The sequence below is a fragment of the Astyanax mexicanus genome, chromosome 19 (genome assembly GCF_023375975.1).
Source record: "Astyanax mexicanus isolate ESR-SI-001 chromosome 19, AstMex3_surface, whole genome shotgun sequence".
In the NCBI taxonomy this organism is placed as follows: domain Eukaryota; kingdom Metazoa; phylum Chordata; class Actinopteri; order Characiformes; family Acestrorhamphidae; genus Astyanax; species Astyanax mexicanus.
In genome coordinates, this window is record NC_064426.1 from 25,802,725 (window position 1) to 25,825,275 (window position 22,551).

At 35.8% G+C, this 22,551-nt stretch overlaps 1 protein-coding gene across 7 annotated transcripts; it reads right to left on the reverse strand.

Moving 5' to 3' along the window:
• Nucleotides 1–10,483: 10,483 nt before the first annotated feature.
• On the reverse strand, nt 10,484–21,762 carry LOC111189179 (serine/threonine-protein kinase pim-2). Of its 7 annotated transcripts, XR_007427210.1 has the most exons (7): nt 21,126–21,760; nt 20,830–20,933; nt 20,685–20,735; nt 20,164–20,539; nt 19,827–20,003; nt 18,702–19,572; nt 10,484–11,201 (listed from the first exon to the last, which is right to left on the reverse strand). XR_007427210.1 is itself a non-coding variant. In XM_049467901.1 (6 exons), the coding sequence occupies exons 1-6, from the start codon at nt 21,328–21,330 to the stop codon at nt 11,942–11,944; spliced, it is 1,044 nt and encodes a 347-aa protein (XP_049323858.1). In that variant the 5' UTR covers nt 21,331–21,762; the 3' UTR covers nt 10,484–11,941. The 7 variants fall into 7 exon arrangements, 6 of the variants coding, with proteins under 6 accessions (XP_049323858.1, XP_049323859.1, XP_049323857.1 ...); XM_049467901.1 differs by lacking the exons at nt 18,702–19,572; nt 19,827–20,003; nt 20,164–20,539; nt 20,685–20,735; nt 20,830–20,933 and adding exons at nt 12,325–12,501; nt 12,662–13,037; nt 13,183–13,233; nt 13,328–13,431 and having other exon boundaries at nt 10,484–12,072; nt 21,126–21,762; XM_049467902.1 differs by lacking the exons at nt 18,702–19,572; nt 19,827–20,003 and adding an exon at nt 12,325–12,501 and having other exon boundaries at nt 10,484–12,072; nt 21,126–21,762.
• Nucleotides 21,763–22,551: the final 789 nt, after the last annotated feature.

Consider the following 22,551-nt stretch of genomic DNA (forward strand, 5'->3'; position numbering starts at 1 on the left):
GACTTTCCATTCCATTTGGTTGTTGATGGATTTAATTATTTGGGAATTTTTTTAACACCAAAACTTAATAATCTTTTTTCTAAAAACTATTTGTCCCTGGTGAATAAAATTAAGGCGGACTTGGTTATCTGGTGCTCCCTCCCATTATCTTTTTTTGGAAGGATAATTGTTCTGAGAATGAACATTCTTCCTCGTTTTCTATATTTATTCCAGTCCCTTCCTTGTTATCTATCCAACTCTTTTTTTAAGGATTTAAACACTTACTTTTCAAAGTTCATCTGGAACAATAAAAAACCTAGACTTAAATTTACCAACTTAATGAAACATAAAGAAAATGGGGGTGCAGGTGTACCAAACATGCAACTGTACTATTGGTCAGCTCAGGTTAAACACATCATTAGCTGGTGTACCAACAGAACTGACTCACTGTGGGTTAATATGGAATCCAAATCATGCTTCCCTCTTTCACTATCTCATTTACCTTTTATTAATAATGTGGAAATGTTGAAAGATGTATCTGATTCTTTTGCTATATCCAATACTCTGCTGACCTGGAAAGATGTTAAAAAGTATTTAAAAATACCTGTTTGTCTCTCTGTGTCTTCCCCATTCGCACTCAACCCAGACATTCCCTCTCAGTTGCATAACACAGGATTCCTTGAATGGTTTAAACGAGGAATTAAGTGTATCTCTTGTCTATTTTCAGATGGGACCCTGTTGCCTTTTGGGGTCATTCTGGAGAGGTATAGTCTATCAAAATCAGATTTTTATAGATATCTCCAGATTAGACATTTCTTTAAGTCTCTTCTAGATAAGGGGGAGTTGCGGGTCGAGATGACAGAGATGGAAAAACTTTTTTCTAAAAAGTACGATTCAAAAGGCCTGATTTCAAGGGTATACACTATGTTGTCTAATGAATCCTCATCCACTCTGATAAGTTTAAAGGCTATTTGGGAGAAAGATCTGGAAATTGACTTGGATCAGAATTTATGGGACTCTGTTTGTGTGAACTTGTTTCCCAAGTGCACTTCAATTAATGTGCATGAACTTAATTTTAAGTTCATGCATAGAATCTATTTAACACCAGTACGATTACAGAGGATATACCCAGAGAGATTGGACCTATGCTTCAAATGTCAGACACAGAGAGGTACATTTATTCACTCTTTTTGGACCTGCAATAAAATTAAACCATTCTGGAGGGAAGTGCATCTGGTTATTGAGGATATTTTCAGTGTAAAGTTTGCTATGTGCCCCGCACTGTATTTGCTGAATGCTCAGTTGGATGACATGTTTGATGCCCAGTTGAGACAAGTTTTCATTTTGTTGGTTTTTATAGCCAAAAAATGTATTTTGTTGCTTTGGTCTTCCAAACAAGCCCCATCATTGACCTTATGGCTCTCTCAGTTGACCTCTCTCCTTCCTCTTGAGAAACTGACTTATGACCTCCGCCAGAGGTCTGAGAGCTTCTGGCGGGTATGGTCCCCTCTTTGGAACTATCTGGAAGATCTTGGGTAGAGCCTATGAGAGACTACCTTCTGTTGTTTTGTATCCTGTGTGTGATCGCTATTAATGTATGAGGGTATGGCGCTATCAGTGTAATTTTTTTTTTTTGTGTGCAACCACTAAAAAAAAAAAAAAAAAAAGTGTTAAACAAACCAAAATACCGTACTTAAATGTGAAACATTAAAAAAAAAAAAAAAAAAAAAAAAAACAACAATGTTCATTTTACTCAAACATAAACCTATAAATAGCAAAATCAGAGAAACTGATTCAGAAACTAAAGTGGTCTCTTCATTTTTTTCCAGAGCTGTACTTTCTCTGAAAAATAGTACATTTAGTATGCATTTAAATACATATTCATTATAGTATTTGTGTTTCTACATTAAAAAATACAATTAAATGCACTTTTCTTCTTTTAAAAGGGAAGCCACACTGGCCTACTGTGGACAGGTTTGACAATACTATTCTTGAATATTCATTTTATGGTTAGACAGTTGCTAAACTGTTTTAATTAAAAAAACAAAAACAGCCCTGGAGAAGCTTTGAAGCTTTTAACCAAAGCCCCTGATTTTAGCTCAAATATTAAAAATGCTGGAAAATGGGGGGGGAGTACTTTGGAAGGGCCATATGGTGATGTATGGGTTTAGGGGTGGAGCAGGAGAGGGAACTGATTGGCCTGAGTTGCAGCAGTGGCAGTGTGCCTCTGATAGCGATAAGGCTCTGATGGTTAGTTGTCACCAGGGGGGCGGTGTTATTGATTGATTCATTTATTGATTGATTATTTTTGCATTATGTGAGTGTCCGTCTATGAAAGTACATCCTTGTCTAGAGCACAGTTAGGCACATTTGAGGGCGCTGCAGAGGCGGAAATTACAACAATAAAAGCGTTTTTTAAAGGTTAGGAAATGTTTGTAAAAATTTTAATTCAAAGGAACACATTTCAGCTATTAATGAAAAAAAAATGGTTTAGGGTTTAGTGCTTCTTTAAAGAGTATACATTGGCATACATCACGTGCAGCCAATAAATAGTCCTGCACAGTGCATAGTGATTCCCCACAGCTATACACCCATCTCCATTGGGGTTGATAATTAGCTGACACACAGAATCAGGTGGGCCGGAGTGGTGAAAGCACAAAGCCATCCAGAACTAAAGCCGTCAAGGACAGGAAGCACCCTGCTTTGAACTTTGAAGATCATCTGTGATGGCTGGAAGCGGATACAACCCTGAAACCTTTCCATACATGTACCCCCACACACTCCCACAAGTAGGTACTTAGGTTGGCAGGGATTATGAGGGAATGCAGCTATTTGATACATGATGCTCGTGACTTCGCATGTTGGGATTGCAATCCTCATTGCAGCTATTTATGTCCAAAGTGACACTGATATACACAGCGTAGAAGCCGTAGGCCAGAGTTGAGGGCCAAATCAAAGATAAGTTTAGCTCTTTGGAACCTGAGGAAGACTGTTCTCTCTCACAGCACCTGGCTGTAAACCAGAATAGCATTCTTTAACATTATTCCATAGCATCTGGCTTTAAGCAAAATTATACAATATAAATACATTTATAATAATAAGGTACATAAATCCAGTTAAAATCGCCACTCCCTAATGAAATGAACACAACATTTTATTGCATCCAGTCAGAAAACACATAATAAATGATACCTAATCCAAAGTGCATCCCTTGCAATTAAGTGTTGTTGATGTCTTTTTGCAGTGTGCAGTCAGTCAGGGGCCCTTTCCCACCCCCCTCAATCTGTTTTCTAAATAGCCTGTGTGTAAAACAGTCAAGGTACACATTCCAACTTCCTGGCTAACATCTAGTGTCACGTAAGGGTCGTGTAATAGCATGTAATGAGGCGTGCCGCTCACTATGGCTTGTTGGTGGTGTATTCTGATGCCGGGGTACACTGAGAGATGAGATGCCTGCACGTCTTACACTGGTTTCAACCCCCTGAATGGCGGTCTGAAGTTTATTGGTCGGTCATGTGGGAAGGTACTGCAAATCTTACAGCTTTAAAGGGTATTAAAGTCTCCATTTTCCAAATCCCATGAGATTTAAAAAATTAAAAGGTCATGAAAGAAGGAGATAGGCAGCGATTCTATTTGTTTTATTCCATAGAAATAAAGCCAAAAATTGTCGCCATGTTGTCATATTTGCAATCAAGTCTGTGCTGTAGAGATCAAAGTGGATTTTTTCCTTTGTATACTCAGTTTGTCTGGTAAACATAATAAAAAATAAATGTTTTGAAACATATAAGTATTTGACAGAGCTACACATCATAGTGCAAAAAGCCACTTCTAGTGCTTGATTTCACGGTGTCCAACAATACACTTCATCTCAATCAGTTCTTTCCCAGTGTAAACACCCTAAAGCACTAAAACTAGTCTGTAGCCTACGAATGCGCAGACACATGCAATTATCCCCCTGCAAGTACTGTTGTAGCATGTCACTGCCTCATCCAGACACACCTCTGACTAATTACTGCATACTTGTCAAGACATTTGGTCGCCAACCCAAGTGTTGCAGCATGGGGGCACTGGTTTTAACAAGCTTCTACCCTGTTAAATAAAGCTTAGCTGGAATATTAGAATCATATCAGCATGTTGGATTGTGGAAGGATGAATAAGGTCCTTCTTACTTAATCTCTAGGTCAGTGATTCTTCTCTATAGACTTTTTGTGTGTTTTTTTCCATTGCAAAGTGCATTTACAAAGAATTTTGCAGTCTGTTCTACCTATTTGTTTGTGCTCATCAATTGATTCCTTGTGACTTACTTTCAATATGGCAGCACCCAGAAAACCACCTGAAGTTACTGTGTGTATAAACAGCGTTTTTAATTAACTACCTGTACCCTTTCGAAGTTTTCAGTATCTCGTTTTAAATGTCCGGGCTCTCAAAATTCTACCAATGAAGTTTAAGAGCTACTTTGAGTTAGTTAATGGTGTAAAAAATGGTGATTTATATGCATGGGCAAGGCTATGCCCATATCACTAGCATTGTAAGCCTGTTGGGGGCATCGGCACTGGAGTCCTCCTTTAAAAAAAAAAGTAGCTTTTATCTGATCACACATATGCTAGTGTGAATGGAGATATTCGCAGGCTAGGGCTGGAAACAGGGAGCTTTAGAAAAAACTTCTGTATCTCTACTATTTCACATTTTTACTTCTGCTGTCAACGTTACCACGTTAATACGTCTGATTAATGTGAAAACATTAACATGTTTAAAACATGAATCACGTCATTAAGTTTGAATGACATCCTATAACTCACTTCTTTTACAGAGCCTGGTGATGTATTAGCATTTTAATAGCATTTTTAGTGTTTTTTAGCAGTATATTTAGCGACATAAACAATGTGGTTTACTACTACACACTACTACTAGTTTAGAAGGTAAGTTACTTTATTATTTATGCTGATATATGGAAAAAAAAACTTTTGCCAATCTAGCATTGATTTTTTTTGTATTTAAATATCCATTATTAAAATTAGAAGAATGCTGATAAAGATTATCTGATAATCCTTTAGCGATTTACCCCACAAACTTTTACCTGTACTAACCATCAGATCCAACATTAGAAGGCAGTAATTAATGAATTATATGAATAATGAATTAATGAATTAATTAATGAACAGTTCTAAGGTAGAAGTCAGCCTATTTGGCCTATTGCCGACCCCTGTTTTGCTGCACACCTGGCAGTTCAGGGGCATTCACAAAACCACATACAACCATAGTTTGTTCATAATATGTACAATATATTTGGCTCAAGGTACATCAAAGAGTAAAAAAAAAATAGATGACAAAATTTCTATGTGACAGCGATAAAAATATTGCACTGAAAAAAAGTCCCTACATAGTTTCGGCAATATCATATACTGATGAGTGTAAGCGTTACTTTATATGACTTGATTTAACGCAGTCCTTGGCCAGACAATCTTATGACCTGCTACTTTATATCTGTTACCCTAGTCTAGCCTGGGAAACTGAAACCAGACCACTGGAGACACAGTGAACTTATGTACCTTGCTCTGCACGTCCACATATAGATCACAGGTGAGGTATTTGAAAAAAATCTGCAGATTGTGGCAGCTTGAGTATTTATGCAAAACTAAAATGTCCTTGAAGGCAGAATAACTTGAAATCTTAGCAAAACAAAGCAGTATTTTGTAAATACCCAACAAGATGGGGAATTCATGGGTCCTGTTGTCTTCCACATATAATTCAACACACTAAATCCTGTATCTGTAAACACTCATTACTGCTATTTATTCTATATATTCTTATATGTTATCTATTTAACACACATGTGTATTTGAAATTTGCAGCTGCAGAGACCCACCCAGTGTTCTGATTGGTTAAACAAACCCCGTAATCTGATTGGTCTAGATAAAGCTTTCCTATTGGTCCATCAATCAGGCGTAAAAACAGGGTCAAAATTCGCAACTGCAGCTAGAGCTTTGCACCCGCAGCAGAGAAGCTGAATGAGAGGATTTTTAGCTCCACAGTGAAAAACGTCCACTGTCACATGTAATTTTTGGTCTGACCCAGCTTAAGCCATTTGAGCAGTACTGATTCACACATTCAAGAGATTGGATTTACAAATTTAAAAATATATATTTATATATAATTAAAATATTTTTTTCACATTTGTACATTTGAGTTATTATTAATATTACTTTCTGTTTCAAGTTTGCACATTCCAGTTAATTTGTGGATTTGGATTTTCGTGCATGTAGCTGTTTAAATGCAGCTACAAGTTTCAGTACATTTGTGACTTCTGTTTTACAAACTCAAAATCTTTTTTGACTCCATACAGCTCAGCTAACATACAACATTATAGGAATGTTTAGCAACATTTTGCAAAGGTTCCATGAATGTTAGCCTGAAACGTTACAGAAATAATGTTCCTGGAATGTTGTTATTAGGTACAATGTAATAAGAGCGTTTCTCACATAATATTCATCAACCTCTTTTGATCATTCCAAGTCCAGTGCAGGTGTTTTTTTGTCATTGAATAGGAAAGTATTAGCTTTCTTGCATTTCCAGATTCCAAAAAGTGAAACCATCACTAAAAGTTGATGTTTGCCTCTGCAGTCCTGTTGGTTTGGCCCAGAAGTGAAAAATGAGAGCCTTCATTGTGCTCTCACATTGACATTTTTTGGGGCAGTAGACTTATGGAGTTAATATTGTGCCTCAAGTAAAAATGTAAAAAATAAAAATAAAATAAAATAATAATAATAATAATTATTATTATTATTATTATTATTATAAAACTGGCAAACAGAATAAAAATATATAAAATAAAAAGTAAAAAAAAATACATTTTTGAAAGAAAATCATTAAAGACATAATTAAAAACAGAAGCAATTATAGATTTTAAGAATAGAAAATTATCTACAACATCTGGATTGATATACAGTGAAGTTATAGAGTGAGGAATTTGCACAACACAATCACGAGATTAACCCTGCAGAAAACTTGTGGGACTGTGGTGGGAAATGTTTGTAGCAGAAAAAACCCAATCACTGTGGGAGGTGTGTGTGTGTGTGTACAGCAGAGAAGAATGTGTGGGAGGAATACAGAGTTGTGAGACAATCATCAAGGCCAGAGGTGGCTGCACAAAATACTGACAGACCCTTATTTAAGCAATTCTTTTGGACTGCCAGTGTGATTTGTTGGAAAAAACGTTACAATGGTTTAAAGTTACATTATAAACTGATAGTATATATTAGACAGTATTTTTCTAATGCCTTTTTTATACATGGCCTATTTTTATGGAGATATTAAGATTGAAGTACTTTGCAATGCAAAGGAAGGAACTAGACTGTCTGGCTTCATTTAATCTTTTCTCTCATGTGAACACTGCCATCTACAGGACACAAAGAGCAACAGTTAAAACGGGATAAAATAACCAGTAGTCGTGTTGATAAAACGTTACTCTAAATTAGAATTTATACTTTTTCTAGTTTTATTTTTATTTTGTCTGTTACATACACTATTTGTACATAAAAAACTTGAAATTTAGGATATAACTGATGTAACTGACACATAAATCTCAGTTATTTTAAATTCAAATAATACACTAAACTTCCTTTAACAAAGGGCCTGTGAAAACAAGATTTTACAGTTTTAAAGTTTACAGCACATGTAGAAGCTTCCAGAACCTACATGTAGCTTAGCATTGCTGCCAGTTGTTAACATATGTTAACACAGGTTCTCATGCAGTTTTTTTCACTTTATTAATTTATTTACCTGTTGAATTCCCTCATTTTTTGTCCATTACATAAAATGAAAATAATGTGTTATATTGTTTTGTTTGTATTAATGCTTGCTGCTGCCACTGCACTTCCATCACTGTCTGGGCAGGGCATTATATATATGTAGATTTTTCTCAAACCCTGAATATCTATCTAGCTAATTCTAAAGTTAAGCTAACTGAGTCACAAGCTGTATTTTATTAAACACACAATGGGTTTAATTTATGTTTTGATTCAGAGAAGAGTCTTTTTAACCAGCTATCAGAAACAATCTCATCACAGTTTACATGGTTAGTTACCTTTCTTTTAGAAAAATCTCAGTATATCCAGATTAGTTTTAACGACAGCTGCTCCGACTAGCTGCCTGAACTCACAGCGAGGGGAGGGGCGGGGCTTTCCCCACACTAAACTGCGCTCCGCAAAACCAGCTAGCTGATTGGCTGTTTCTCCTGAAAGGCGGGACTTTCTCCTTGAACCGGCAACACGATTGGTTAAGAGACACACAGCGGTCAGTGCATTGTCGCCTGCGGCCTATATTTTTTTTTATTTAGTATAATACGGGAAATTTACGGGAAAATACTAATACGGGAGGACGGCGGGAAAGAGGAGTAAAATACGGTAGTTTCCCGGCCAAAACGGGAGACTTGACAGGTATGCATCTGGAACCATATTAGAAAAAAAAAAAGAACATTATTTAAAAACACACAAATGAAGCAGCTCATTGCATTTCAGTGCAACAGATTGCTGTAAAACTATTATTTATTATTATTTATTATTTTGTATTAGCAACTTGTAAAAACGTAAAACTTTATTATCATCATACATAAAGGAAATAATGGAGGAAAATGAAGGAATAAAAATTGCTTCATGCATCAATTATTAAATATTACTAGTATAAACCATTGTAATCTACAATCATTGTGACTAGTAAAAAAAAGAAACTAGCGTTGTCATTAGCTAGCTATTAGCATTTTAGCGCAATAAAACAGAGTTTTTCTTGTTTTGTGTTTTCTTTCTTGTTATATTTTTTACATTGTGAATTTAATATTGAAGACATTAAAGCTATACAGGAATTCAGAATTTTTGTTTTTAGAAACAAAAAGTGTTAAAAAAAAAACAGTGTACTCCAAAATAATAATAATAATAATAATAATAATAATAATAATAATAATTAAAAACATTAAAATATCTTCTCTATAAATAGTTATCAGTCTCTTTTTATCATAATCTGATTTTGCCATATATTTAAAAGTGGTGCATGCTTACATAAAAACACACAAAACAAACTTAAACTTAACCTAAAGTGTGAAGATTTTGGTTTATACCCTGGGTAGGCTCCAGTGGAACTTACCATGCAAAAAGAGGGTCTCCAACTGAAATGTTTGAGAACTGCAGTTGTAAAAAGCAGCCTAAAATTATTTATTCTTTATAATCTTATTTAAGGCTTTTTTGACCTTCCAGCTAGCTAGCTTGCCGCTAATGTTAGTATTTTAGCATGTTAAATAGCTTACTACTTATGTAAGCTAGCTCTCTGTTAACCTTAGTTCTCTCCCTGGTAACATTAGCTAACTCATCGCTAATGTTAGTATGTTAGCTAACTCATCGCTAAAGTTAGTATGTTAGCTAACTCATCGCTAAAGTTAGTATGTTAGCTAACTCCCTGGTAACGTTAGTATGTTGGCTAACTCACTGCTAAACTTAGTATGTTAGCTAACTCGCCACTAAAGTTAGTATGTTGGCTAATTCCCCGGTAACGTTAGTATGTTAGCTAACTCATCTCTAAAGTTAGTATGTTAGCTAACTCGCCACTAAAGTTAGTATGTTAGCTAACTCATCAATTTAAGTTATTATAGCTAAAGTTAGTATGTTATCTAATTCACCGCTTAAGTTAGTATAGCTAAAGTTAGTATGTTACCTAACTCACCGCTTAAGTTAGTATATTAGATAACTCAGGGCTAACCTTAGTATGTTAGCTAGCTCGACGCTAAGTTAGCTAGCTCTCCGTTAATCTTAGTTCTCTCCCCGGTAACATTAGCTAACTCGACACTACAGTTAGTATGCTAGCTAACTCACTGCCAACTTTAATATGTTATCTAACTCACCTCTAAAGTTAGTATGTAACCTAGCTTGCTGCTAATGCTAGATGTTAAAAGTGGGCCATTGTGCTTTCCTGACATTAAACACACTATCTGAAAACATAGTACCTACAGCAGACTTACAGTACATGTAAGACAATTTATGTTAACTACCTGGATTTTAATTTTAAGACTGTTTAAGAACCTGCAGGAACTCTGAATTATGCCAAGGACTATTCAACCATGTAAAGAAAAAACAATATTTAAAGACTTAAAGGCCAGTCAATACTCAAGTGCAATCAAAAAGACGTTCAAAAATGTTAAAAAGTTACCTCTGTTGCACAGGATTAGTTAGTCCGACTTACCAGCTTCAGAAACTGCAAGTTTACAGGATTCCCCCCTCCCCACCCCCCCTTTTTTTTAAAGAGCAAGACTTTATCATTGAAAGCAATGCTGAATTGAGCATTAAAAGAACTCCACAGTAATATTTAAAAGGTGAATAACATATTCTGAGGTAAATACCAAGGTTTTCTACAAATTCAACTACAACAATCTACATATAACTAATATATAAAAATATGATTTATATGATATAATAAATAATTTTATACATTTGATAAAACCATAAAGAAAGTTACGGTCCCCAGAAGTCATGTCACTGATTTAACTAGAGGCTGCATATGTCTTGTATGTAAAACTCAGAGACTAGTGTTTATTTTCTGTATTTGCTTTATTTTCTGTAACGTCTATAGAGATGAATTAGTGCCAAATTGAAAAGCAATCACTAGAATGGAAAAAAAACATGAACTAATACAGAAAGTGTTGCAGCTAACAACCCATTCCCTGCACCTAAGCTGAGTGCACAGATCTAACTATCCCATGGCAATGACATGAGTATAAATAAATAAATGCACATAAAAAATTATAGATATATAAATTAATAAATATGTGCATAAATAATTGCATAGCTTAATGAATTAATTAGTACATACATTAATTTTAAAGATTTGTTTTACTATTTCTACATTTATTTATTTCCTAATTTCTCCATGTACTTATTTATTTCCACTTTTCTTTATTCATTTATTTATTTCTGTATTTCTGCATTTGTATGTTAATGAGCTAGGCAGTCCTGTCCTCCCTCTAAAGCATGATTGGTCAACTGGTGAATCCAACAGAAGCAACCAGTTTCTAACTACTCTAGGTGCTGACCGAAGCTACCCCACACCCGTGATTCCCAGAGACGGGCAGGAGCCCGGAGGGAAGACGCCATCCTGTCGTAGCACCATAGCCGGGGAGATATGTGAGACAGTACCTACACACGCCCAGAGTCGTGAACACTGCTCCGCGGCCCGCCCGTAACCTCCCGCCGGCCCCAAGCGGCACGAGCGTCACCTCCCGACCACCATATGAACGCAACAATGTACACATGACATTTCTACAGATATCAGGGTCCGAGCCTCTTTTGAGTAAGCTGAAGGCGGCAGCGGCAAGGAAAAACTCCCTCAGTTAAATAGGAAGAAACCTTGAGAGGAACCAGGACTCAAAAGAAGAACCCATCCTCCTCTGGTCGACACCAGATATCTCATCTACCAGCATGCAGAATTTGTGCCAAAATAAAAAACAAAACCAGTGTTACATTTGTTTTACACTGCTTGACTTCAGTGTGTAAAAAATCTGTGGAATTAAATTGGGGCACTGCTTTACTGACTTGCCCCTTGAAGTATTGAACATAAACTCATCTTTGAAACAGAATGCACATAACATTTTGTTGTAACCAATGACTGTATAAAAACAGGAACACTGTGATTTCATTTATTTTAACAGTAAACCTGCAGTCCATGTATTTTACATACAGAACCATTTACATTTACATCAAATTACTTACCGGAGCTCAGCTCTTGTGAACTAGAACTACTACAGTCCACTTTCTCTGTATGAAAGAAAATGTAAATTAAAAGTGTACATAGAGTACTGCAACGTGACAATTGTTTTTGCTTTTCATATTGGCACATATTTTGTTTCTATGAAAAAATGTAAGTCATGTGTGCATTGCATTTCATATTTTTTCCGCTGTAGTGATTGCCGTTTACTTTTTCTTCTCTATAAAAACTGGCAAAACCGTTCCTGGGCTGGGAAGCTGGACTTGAACCACTTGTGATCCAGGATCTGCTGCAAATTAGGTCTTGAGGATGGCTGGGCCTGCAGACACAACCTAACCAGTTCATGGAATTCTGTGTAGAGAGATGAGATTGGATGGGAGAAAGATGTTTCAGTATGACATTTACTTGCTATATTTTGTTTTCATGATTTCTGCATAAAAAAAAAACACTACCATCAAAAGTAAATTTTACTCTTCAGGACAGCTGTAAAGTTTTAGCTGTGCATATTTTTACCAAACTAAATACTTTTGGATTGAGCCTCTCTCTAATTAGTTACAAGGTCTGTTTTACTCTCATTTACTAGGATGCTTTCATTTATCTTACCATCTGATAGGCCATCTTTAAAGTTGAGCTGACCACCAAGGATCTCGTCCTCATCTTTAAATGGAAAGGATGCACTGACAACCTGGAACAGCATCACCCCTAAAGACCATACGGTTGCAGGAATGGCGCAGTACCTCCCTTTTAAAAAAAACTCTGGGGGGCAGTATTCCAAGGTGCCTGAAATCATAAAAGTGGAAAGAAAACAAGCAAAGATGAGCACAGAACTTCATTTCTACTGTATATTCATTTAAATGGCCATGGGACACTAGCTTATTCTCAGGACCATATTTTTAAGGTAATTTTATTTTATTTTAAAGTGACCAAGACTCCATCTTACCCTCAAAATAACTATATCCGTATCTTCTGATCAAATCACCACAGCCGAAGTCGATCAGTTTGAGCTTCAAAGTGTCCGTGTTGATCAAAATATTATCAACTTTGATGTCTCTGTGGAAGACACCTCGCTTCTGGCACTCGATCACCGCCTCCACTACCTGTATCATTAAATGTCTTGCCATCTGTTCACTGACAGATCCTCCGTAGGTTTGAATGAAGCCATTCAGGTCCATGCAAGGATAAAAACGCTCCAGGATCAAAATATAGCGCTCAGGCTCATCGAACCACTCGATGAGTTGAATGATGTTTTTAACAGGTGGCTCGCTCATCTTTTGCATCAGGGCCACTTCTATTGGAATGGACCTGGAATCATGAGGCTGCAAGAAATACATGTAAGACATGTTAAATAGTAAATGCAGAGAAGAACACGTCAAGCGTAGGACTTAAGGACTATGATGTTGCAGAGCTTATATGATTTTTGGCCATGTATTGAAAGTAAAATTTAGTTACAGGTTTACTTACGCTTTTGAAGTATCGGTCGTCCTCCTGTTTTGGGATGAATTTAATGGCCACCTATGCAAAAAGACAATAAAAGGATTAAAGATCATGAGGATTAAAAATGAATGTATGTGAGATAATGATGTTATGGAGCTATATGGTCAAGAACCTGTAGGCCATCAGAAATGCGTGTTCCACCGAAGACCACTCCAAAGCCTCCTTCTCCGAGTCTCTCTCCAACAGTGTAGAGAGATTCGTAGTTCTCTGTGGAAACTAATGTTAAAACTGAATGTTAGCTCTATTGGATTAATTTAGCATATATTTACACATTAATATTCCTGGTTTTGCAGGATGCAGTGGAATGAAATTTCTGTTAATATTCAACATTTTAATCATTACAGTTCACTCAGCCTAAAATTTTATTAAAATGTACATTGTGTGCAATGATCTGGACAATGAGCTGACCTGGCTTGTTGTTGACCTTTGGCTGTTTAGGCCTTCTTCTCCTATTTCTATACTTTTGTTTCCTGGGCTGTTGTCTTTTCTCTGCCTTCTTTTTCTTCCTTTCTGGGGATTTGATTTTAGGATCGTCCGTTTGCTGTGGAACCGTCGGCAAATCCTCCTCTTCTTCTCTCTTCCTCTTTTTTTGTCTGAATATAGACTCCTCCATCTTCTTCTAAGAAACGTTTCTCACAATAAAGCTAATTAATTAAATAAATTAAACTTCACTGTAACGAGCTGCACAGTTCTGCTGCTTCTTCTTCGGTGAACTGAGGAGAGATGTGAGGCTTTAGAATTTACAGTTCTTTACAGTGACACTGGATTGTGACATCACGATTAGAATGCGGTGCTTGGTTGCCGTGGTGATAATGAAACTTGTGTTTGAGCTCCACCATTGTGCCCTCTATTGACTTGTGTTAAACTTTTGAGAAATTATTTGCCTTTCCAAAGAAAATATATATATAATTATATATAATTAAAATATTTTTTTCACATTTGTACATTTGAGTTATTATTAATATTACTTTCTGTTTCAAGTTTGCACATTCCAGTTAATTTGTGGATTTGGATTTTCGTGCATGTAGCTGTTTAAATGCAGCTACAAGTTTCAGTACATTTGTGACTTCTGTTTTACAAACTCAAAATCTTTTTTGACTCCATACAGCTCAGCTAACATACAACATTATAGGAATGTTTAGCAACATTTTGCAAAGGTTCCATGAATGTTAGCCTGAAACGTTACAGAAATAATGTTCCTGGAATGTTGTTATTAGGTACAATGTAATAAGAGCGTTTCTCACATAATATTCATCAACCTCTTTTGATCATTCCAAGTCCAGTGCAGGTGTTTTTTTGTCATTGAATAGGAAAGTATTAGCTTTCTTGCATTTCCAGATTCCAAAAAGTGAAACCATCACTAAAAGTTGATGTTTGCCTCTGCAGTCCTGTTGGTTTGGCCCAGAAGTGAAAAATGAGAGCCTTCATTGTGCTCTCACATTGACATTTTTTGGGGCAGTAGACTTATGGAGTTAATATTGTGCCTCAAGTAAAAATTTAAAAAATAAAAATAAAATAATAATAATAATAATAATAATAATAATAATAATAATAATAATAATAATAATAATTATTATTATTATAAAACTGGCAAACAGAATAAAAATATATAAAATAAAAAGTAAAAAAAATACATTTTTGAAAGAAAATCATTAAAGACATAATTAAAAACAGAAGCAATTATAGATTTTAAGAATAGAAAATTATCTAGAACATCTGGATTGATATACAGTGAAGTTATAGAGTGAGGAATTTGCACAACACAATCACGAGATTAACCCTGCAGAAAACTTGTGGGACTGTGGTGGGAAATGTTTGTAGCAGAAAAAACCCAATCACTGTGGGAGGTGTGTGTGTGTGTGTACAGCAGAGAAGAATGTGTGGGAGGAATACAGAGTTGTGAGACAATCATCAAGGCCAGAGGTGGCTGCACAAAATACTGACAGACCCTTATTTAAGCAATTCTTTTGGACTGCCAGTGTGATTTGTTGGAAAAAACGTTACAAGTTACAATGGTTTAAAGTTACATTATAAACTGATAGTATATATTAGACAGTATTTTTCTAATGCCTTTTTTATACATGGCCTATTTTTATTGAGATATTAAGATTGAAGTACTTTGCAATGCAAAGGAAGGAACTAGACTGTCTGGCTTCATTTAATCTTTTCTCTCATGTGAACACTGCCATCTACAGGACACAAAGAGCAACAGTTAAAACGGGATAAAATAACCAGTAGTCGTGTTGATAAAACGTTACTCTAAATTAGAATTTAGACTTTTTCTAGTTTTATTTTTATTTTGTCTGTTACATACACTATTTGTACATAAAAAACTTGAAATTTAGGATATAACTGATGTAACTGACACATAAATCTCAGTTATTTTAAATTCAAATAATACACTAAACTTCCTTTAACAAAGGGCCTGTGAAAACAAGATTTTACAGTTTTAAAGTTTACAGCACATGTAGAAGCTTCCAGAACCTACATGTAGCTTAGCATTGCTGCCAGTTGTTAACATATGTTAACACAGGTTCTCATGCTGTTTTTTTCACTTTATTAATTTATTTACCTGTTGAATTCCCTCATTTTTTTGTCCATTACATATAATGAAAATAATGTGTTATATTGTTTTGTTTGTATTAATGCTTGCTGCTGCCACTGCACTTCCATCACTGTCTGCAATTTTTTTGTAATGGTGCATTTTAATATTGTACTAGTTACTAATACTAACAAGTTACTTCTTACATCTGGAACCATATTAGAAAAAAAGAACATTATTTAAAAACACACAAATGAAGCAGCTCATTGCATTTCAGTGCAACAGATTGCTGTAAAACTATTATTTATTATTATTTGTTATTTTGTATTAGCAACTTGTAAAAACGTAAAACTTTATTATCATCATACATAAAGGAAATAATGGAGGAAAAATGAAGGAATAAAAATTGCTTCATGCATCTATTATTAAATATTACTAGTATAAACCATTGTAATCTACAATCATTGTGACTAGTAAAAAAAAGAAACTAACGTTGTCATTAGCTAGCTATTAGCATTTTAGCGCAATAAAACAGAGTTTTTCTTGTTTTGTGTTTTCTTTCTTGTTATATTTTTTACATTGTGAATTTAATATTGAAGACATTAAAGCTATACAGGAATTCAGAATTTTTTTTTATAGAAACAAAAAGTGTTAAAAAAAACAGTGTACTCCAAAATAATAATAATAATAATAATAATATTAATAATAATAATTAAAAACATTAAAATATCTTCTCTATAAATAGTTATCAGTCTCTTTTTATCATAATCTGATTTTGCCATATATTTAAAAGTGGTGCATGCTTACATAAAAACCCACAAAACAAACTTAAACTTAACCTAAAGTGTGAAGATTTTGGTTTATACCCTGGGTAGGCTCCAGTGGAACTTACCATGCAAAAAGAGGGTCTCCAACTGAAATGTTTGAGAACTGCAGTTGTAAAAAGCAGCCTAAAATTATTTATTCTTTATAATCTTATTTAAGGCTTTTTTGACCTTCCAGCTAGCTAGCTTGCCGCTAATGTTAGTATTTTAGCATGTTAAATAGCTTACTACTTATGTAAGCTAGCTCTCTGTTAACCTTAGTTCTCTCCCTGGTAACATTAGCTAACTCATCGCTAATGTTAGTATGTTAGCTAACTCATCGCTAATGTTAGTATGTTAGCTAACTCATCGCTAAAGTTAGTATGTTAGCTAACTCCCTGGTAACGTTAGTATGTTGGCTAACTCACTGCTAAACTTATTATGTTAGCTAACTCGCCACTAAAGTTAGTATGTTGGCTAATTCCCCGGTAACGTTAGTATGTTAGCTAACTCATCGCTAAAGTTAGTATGTTAGCTAACTCGCCACTAAAGTTAGTATGTTAGCTAACTCATCAATTTAAGTTATTATAGCTAAAGTTAGTATGTTATCTAATTCACCGCTTAAGTTAGTATAGCTAAAGTTAGTATGTTAGCTAACTCACCGCTTAAGTTAGTATATTAGATAACTCAGGGCTAACCTTAGTATGTTAGCTAGCTCTCCGTTAATCTTAGTTCTCTCCCCGGTAACATTAGCTAACTCGACACTACAGTTAGTATGCTAGCTAACTCACTGCCAACTTTAATATGTTATCTAACTCACCTCTAAAGTTAGTATGTAACCTAGCTTGCTGCTAATGCTAGATGTTAAAAGTGGGCCATTGTGCTTTCCTGACATTAAACACACTATCTGAAAACATAGTACCTACAGCAGACTTACAGTACATGTAAGACAATTTATGTTAACTACCTGGATTTTAATTTTAAGACTGTTTAAGAACCTGCAGGAACTCTGAATTATGCCAAGGACTATTCAACCATGTAAAGAAAAAACAATATTTAAAGATATAATATTTCAATACTCAAGTGCAATCAAAAAGACGTTCAAAAATGTTAAAAAGTTACCTCTGTTGCACAGGATTAGTTAGTCCGACTTACCAGCTTCAGAAACTGCAAGTTTACAGGATCCCCCCCCCCTTTTTTTTAAAGAGCAAGACTTTATCATTGAAAGCAATGCTGAATTGAGCATTAAAAGAACTCCACAGTAATATTTAAAAGGTGAATAACATATTCTGAGGTAAATACCAAGGTTTTCTACAAATTCAACTACAACAATCTACATATAACTAATATATAAAAATATGATTTATATGACATAATAAATAATTTTATACATTTGATAAAACCATAAAGAAAGTTACGGTCCCCAGAAGTCATGTCACTGATTTAACTAGAGGCTGCATATGTCTTGTATGTAAAACTCAGAGACTAGTGTTTATTTTCTGTATTTGCTTTATTTTCTGTAACGTCTATAGAGATGAATTAGTGCCAAATTGAAAAGCAATCACTAGAATGGAAAAAACATGAACTAATACAGAAAGTGTTGCAGCTAACAACCCATTCCCTGCACCTAAGCTGAGTGCACAGATCTAACTATCCCATGGCAATGACATGAGTATAAATAAATAAATGCACATAAAAAATTATAAATATATAAATTAATAAATATGTGCATAAATAATTGCATAGCTTAAAGAATTAATTAGTACATACATTAATTTTAAAGATTTGTTTTACTATTTCTACATTTATTTATTTCCTAATTTCTCCATGTACTTATTTATTTCCACTTTTCTTTATTCATTTATTTATTTCTGTATTTCTGCATTTGTATGTTAATGAGCTAGGCAGTCCTGTCCTCCCTCTAAAGCATGATTGGTCAACTGGTGAATCCAACAGAAGCAACCAGTTTCTAACTACTCTAGGTGCTGACCGAAGCTACCCCACACCCGTGATTCCCAGAGACGGGCAGGAGCCCGGAGGGAAGACGCCATCCTGACGTAGCACCATAGCCGGGGAGATATGTGAGACAGTACCTACACACGCCCAGAGTCCTGAACACTGCTTCCCGGCCCGCCCGTAACCTCCCGCCGCCCCCAAGCGGCACGAGCGCCACCTCCCGACCACCATATGAACGCAACAATGTACACATGACATTTCTACAGATATCCAGGTCCGAGCCTCTTTTGAGTAAGCTGAAGGCGGCAGCGGCAAGGAAAAACTCCCTCAGTTAAATAGGAAGAAACCTTGAGAGGAACCAGGACTCAAAAGAAGAACCCATCCTCCTCTGGTCGACACCAGATATCTCATCTACCAGCATGCAGAATTTGTGCCAAAATAAAAAACAAAACCAGTGTTACATTTGTTTTACACTGCTTGACTTCAGTGTGTAAAAAATCTGTGGAATTAAATTGGGGCACTGCTTTACTGACTTGCCCTTTGAAGTATTGAACATAAACTCATCTTTGAAACAGAATGCACATAACATTTTGTTGTAACCAATGACTGTATAAAAACAGGAACACTGTGATTTCATTTATTTTAACAGTAAACCTGCAGTCCATGTATTTTACATACAGAACCATTTACATTTACATCAAATTACTTACCGGAGCTCAGCTCTTGTGAACTAGAACTACTACAGTCCACTTTCTCTGTATGAAAGAAAATGTAAATTAAAAGTGTACATAGAGTACTGCAACGTGACAATTGTTTTTGCTTTTCATATTGGCACATATTTTGTTTCTATGAAAAAATGTAAGTCATGTGTGCATTGCATTTCATATTTTTTCCGCTGTAGTGATTGCCGTTTACTTTTTCTTCTCTATAAAAACTGGCAAAACCGTTCCTGGGCTGGGAAGCTGGACTTGAACCACTTGTGATCCAGGATCTGCTGCAAATTAGGTCTTGAGGATGGCTGGGCCTGCAGACACAACCTAACCAGTTCATGGAATTCTGTGTAGAGAGATGAGATTGGATGGGAGAAAGATGTTTCAGTATGACATTTACTTGCTATATTTTGTTTTCATGATTTCTGCATAAAAAAAAAAAACACTACCATCAAAAGTAAATTTTACTCTTCAGGACAGCTGTAAAGTTTTAGCTGTGCATATTTTTACCAAACTAAATACTTTTGGATTGAGCCTCTCTCTAATTAGTTACAAGGTCTGTTTTACTCTCATTTACTAGGATGCTTTCATTTATCTTACCATCTGATAGGCCATCTTTAAAGTTGAGCTGACCACCAAGGATCTCGTCCTCATCTTTAAATGGAAAGGATGCACTGACAACCTGGAACAGCATCACCCCTAAAGACCATACGGTTGCAGGAATGGCGCAGTACCTCCCTTTTAAAAAAAACTCTGGGGGGCAGTATTCCAAGGTGCCTGAAATCATAAAAGTGGAAAGAAAACAAGCAAAGATGAGCACAGAACTTCATTTCTACTGTATATTCATTTAAATGGCCATGGGACACTAGCTTATTCTCAGGACCATATTTTTAAGGTAATTTTATTTTATTTTAAAGTGACCAAGACTCCATCTTACCCTCAAAATAACTATATCCGTATCTTCTGATCAAATCACCACAGCCGAAGTCGATCAGTTTGAGCTTCAAAGTGTCCGTGTTGATCAAAATATTATCAACTTTGATGTCTCTGTGGAAGACACCTCGCTTCTGGCACTCGATCACCGCCTCCACTACCTGTATCATTAAATGTCTTGCCATCTGTTCACTGACAGATCCTCCGTAGGTTTGAATGAAGCCATTCAGGTCCATGCAAGGATAAAAACGCTCCAGGATCAAAATATAGCGCTCAGGCTCATCGAACCACTCGATGAGTTGAATGATGTTTTTAACAGGTGGCTCGCTCATCTTTTGCATCAGGGCCACTTCTATTGGAATGGACCTGGAATCATGAGGCTGCAAGAAATACATGTAAGACATGTTAAATAGTAAATGCAGAGAAGAACACGTCAAGCGTAGGACTTAAGGACTATGATGTTGCAGAGCTTATATGATTTTTGGCCATGTATTGAAAGTAAAATTTAGTTACAGGTTTACTTACGCTTTTGAAGTATCGGTCGTCCTCCTGTTTTGGGATGAATTTAATGGCCACCTATGCAAAAAGACAATAAAAGGATTAAAGATCATGAGGATTAAAAATGAATGTATGTGAGATAATGATGTTATGGAGCTATATGGTCAAGAACCTGTAGGCCATCAGAAATGCGTGTTCCACCGAAGACCACTCCAAAGCCTCCTTCTCCGAGTCTCTCTCCAACAGTGTAGAGAGATTCGTAGTTCTCTGTGGAAACTAATGTTAAAACTGAATGTTAGCTCTATTGGATTAATTTAGCATATATTTACACATTAATATTCCTGGTTTTGCAGGATGCAGTGGAATGAAATTTCTGTTAATATTCAACATTTTAATCATTACAGTTCACTCAGCCTAAAATTTTATTAAAATGTACATTGTGTGCAATGATCTGGACAATGAGCTGACCTGGCTTGTTGTTGACCTTTGGCTGTTTAGGCCTTCTTCTCCTATTTCTATACTTTTGTTTCCTGGGCTGTTGTCTTTTCTCTGCCTTCTTTTTCTTCCTTTCTGGGGATTTGATTTTAGGATCGTCCGTTTGCTGTGGAACCGTCGGCAAATCCTCCTCTTCTTCTCTCTTCCTCTTTTTTTGTCTGAATATAGACTCCTCCATCTTCTTCTAAGAAACGTTTCTCACAATAAAGCTAATTAATTAAATAAATTAAACTTCACTGTAACGAGCTGCACAGTTCTGCTGCTTCTTCTTCGGTGAACTGAGGAGAGATGTGAGGCTTTAGAATTTACAGTTCTTTACAGTGACACTGGATTGTGACATCACGATTAGAATGCGGTGCTTGGTTGCCGTGGTGATAATGAAACTTGTGTTTGAGCTCCACCATTGTGCCCTCTATTGACTTGTGTTAAACTTTTGAGAAATTATTTGCCTTTCCAAAGAAAATAAAACATGTTGACAGTGATACGCGTTACCGTCATCACATTATCATAGTGCTGGGCAGTATACTATAGGGGAAACTACAACGGGTATGTATTTCTCTCATACCGCCGTACCGCTAGAGGTGCTGTGGAGTGCACACACACACACACACACACACACAGCCTGTTATAGTACTGCTTAACACACACACACACACCCACACACAGAGTCTTATTCTATTGGCAACATTTTTCTACATGGACTGGATAAGCTGTGTGTGTATGTGTGCGTGTGCGTGTGTGCGCGCGTGTGCACGGGGGTCTGTGTGCAACAGGGGCTTCACAGTGCACATGCACCTCCAAGCCACTTTCAGAGTGATCTAGGAGATATTTTTGTGATGGTGATACCATTTATTTTGATTCCATGTACTTAATAAATATTTTGACTGTCAAATATGAGTTATAACCCTATCTGTGTGTCGCCTCTTCAGTTAGCTAAGCTAGCTAACTTAGCAGCATATCAAGGTGATATTATCTGAAGCGAAATTATCTCAGAATGTAGCATTAAACACATTTCATGTTAATGTAAATGTTAATGTAGCTATAACAGTTACTAACAGACAACCAAAAAGTATGGTTTTACTTGAAATTAAAATTGTTAACTAGTGTACAAGGCCAGAACAGAAGTACTGTTTCGGTAACGTTATTTACGTTAGCTAAGCTAATAAATAGTTAGCTAGCTAGGATAGAAACCAGCTAGTTTGCTAGCGTTAGCTTAAATGCTTTTATAAACATACTTACTGTAAAAGCATTTAGGCTTGCTAGTTAACCAATTTGGTAGTTAGCTTGCGAATTGTTCTTTACTAGCTAACCTAAATGCTTCCACAGAACTTTTGTTTAGATGTTGTACATTAGCTAGCTAGTCAGCTAGGTTAACTTAGTGGTTGTGTGTCTCTACAAG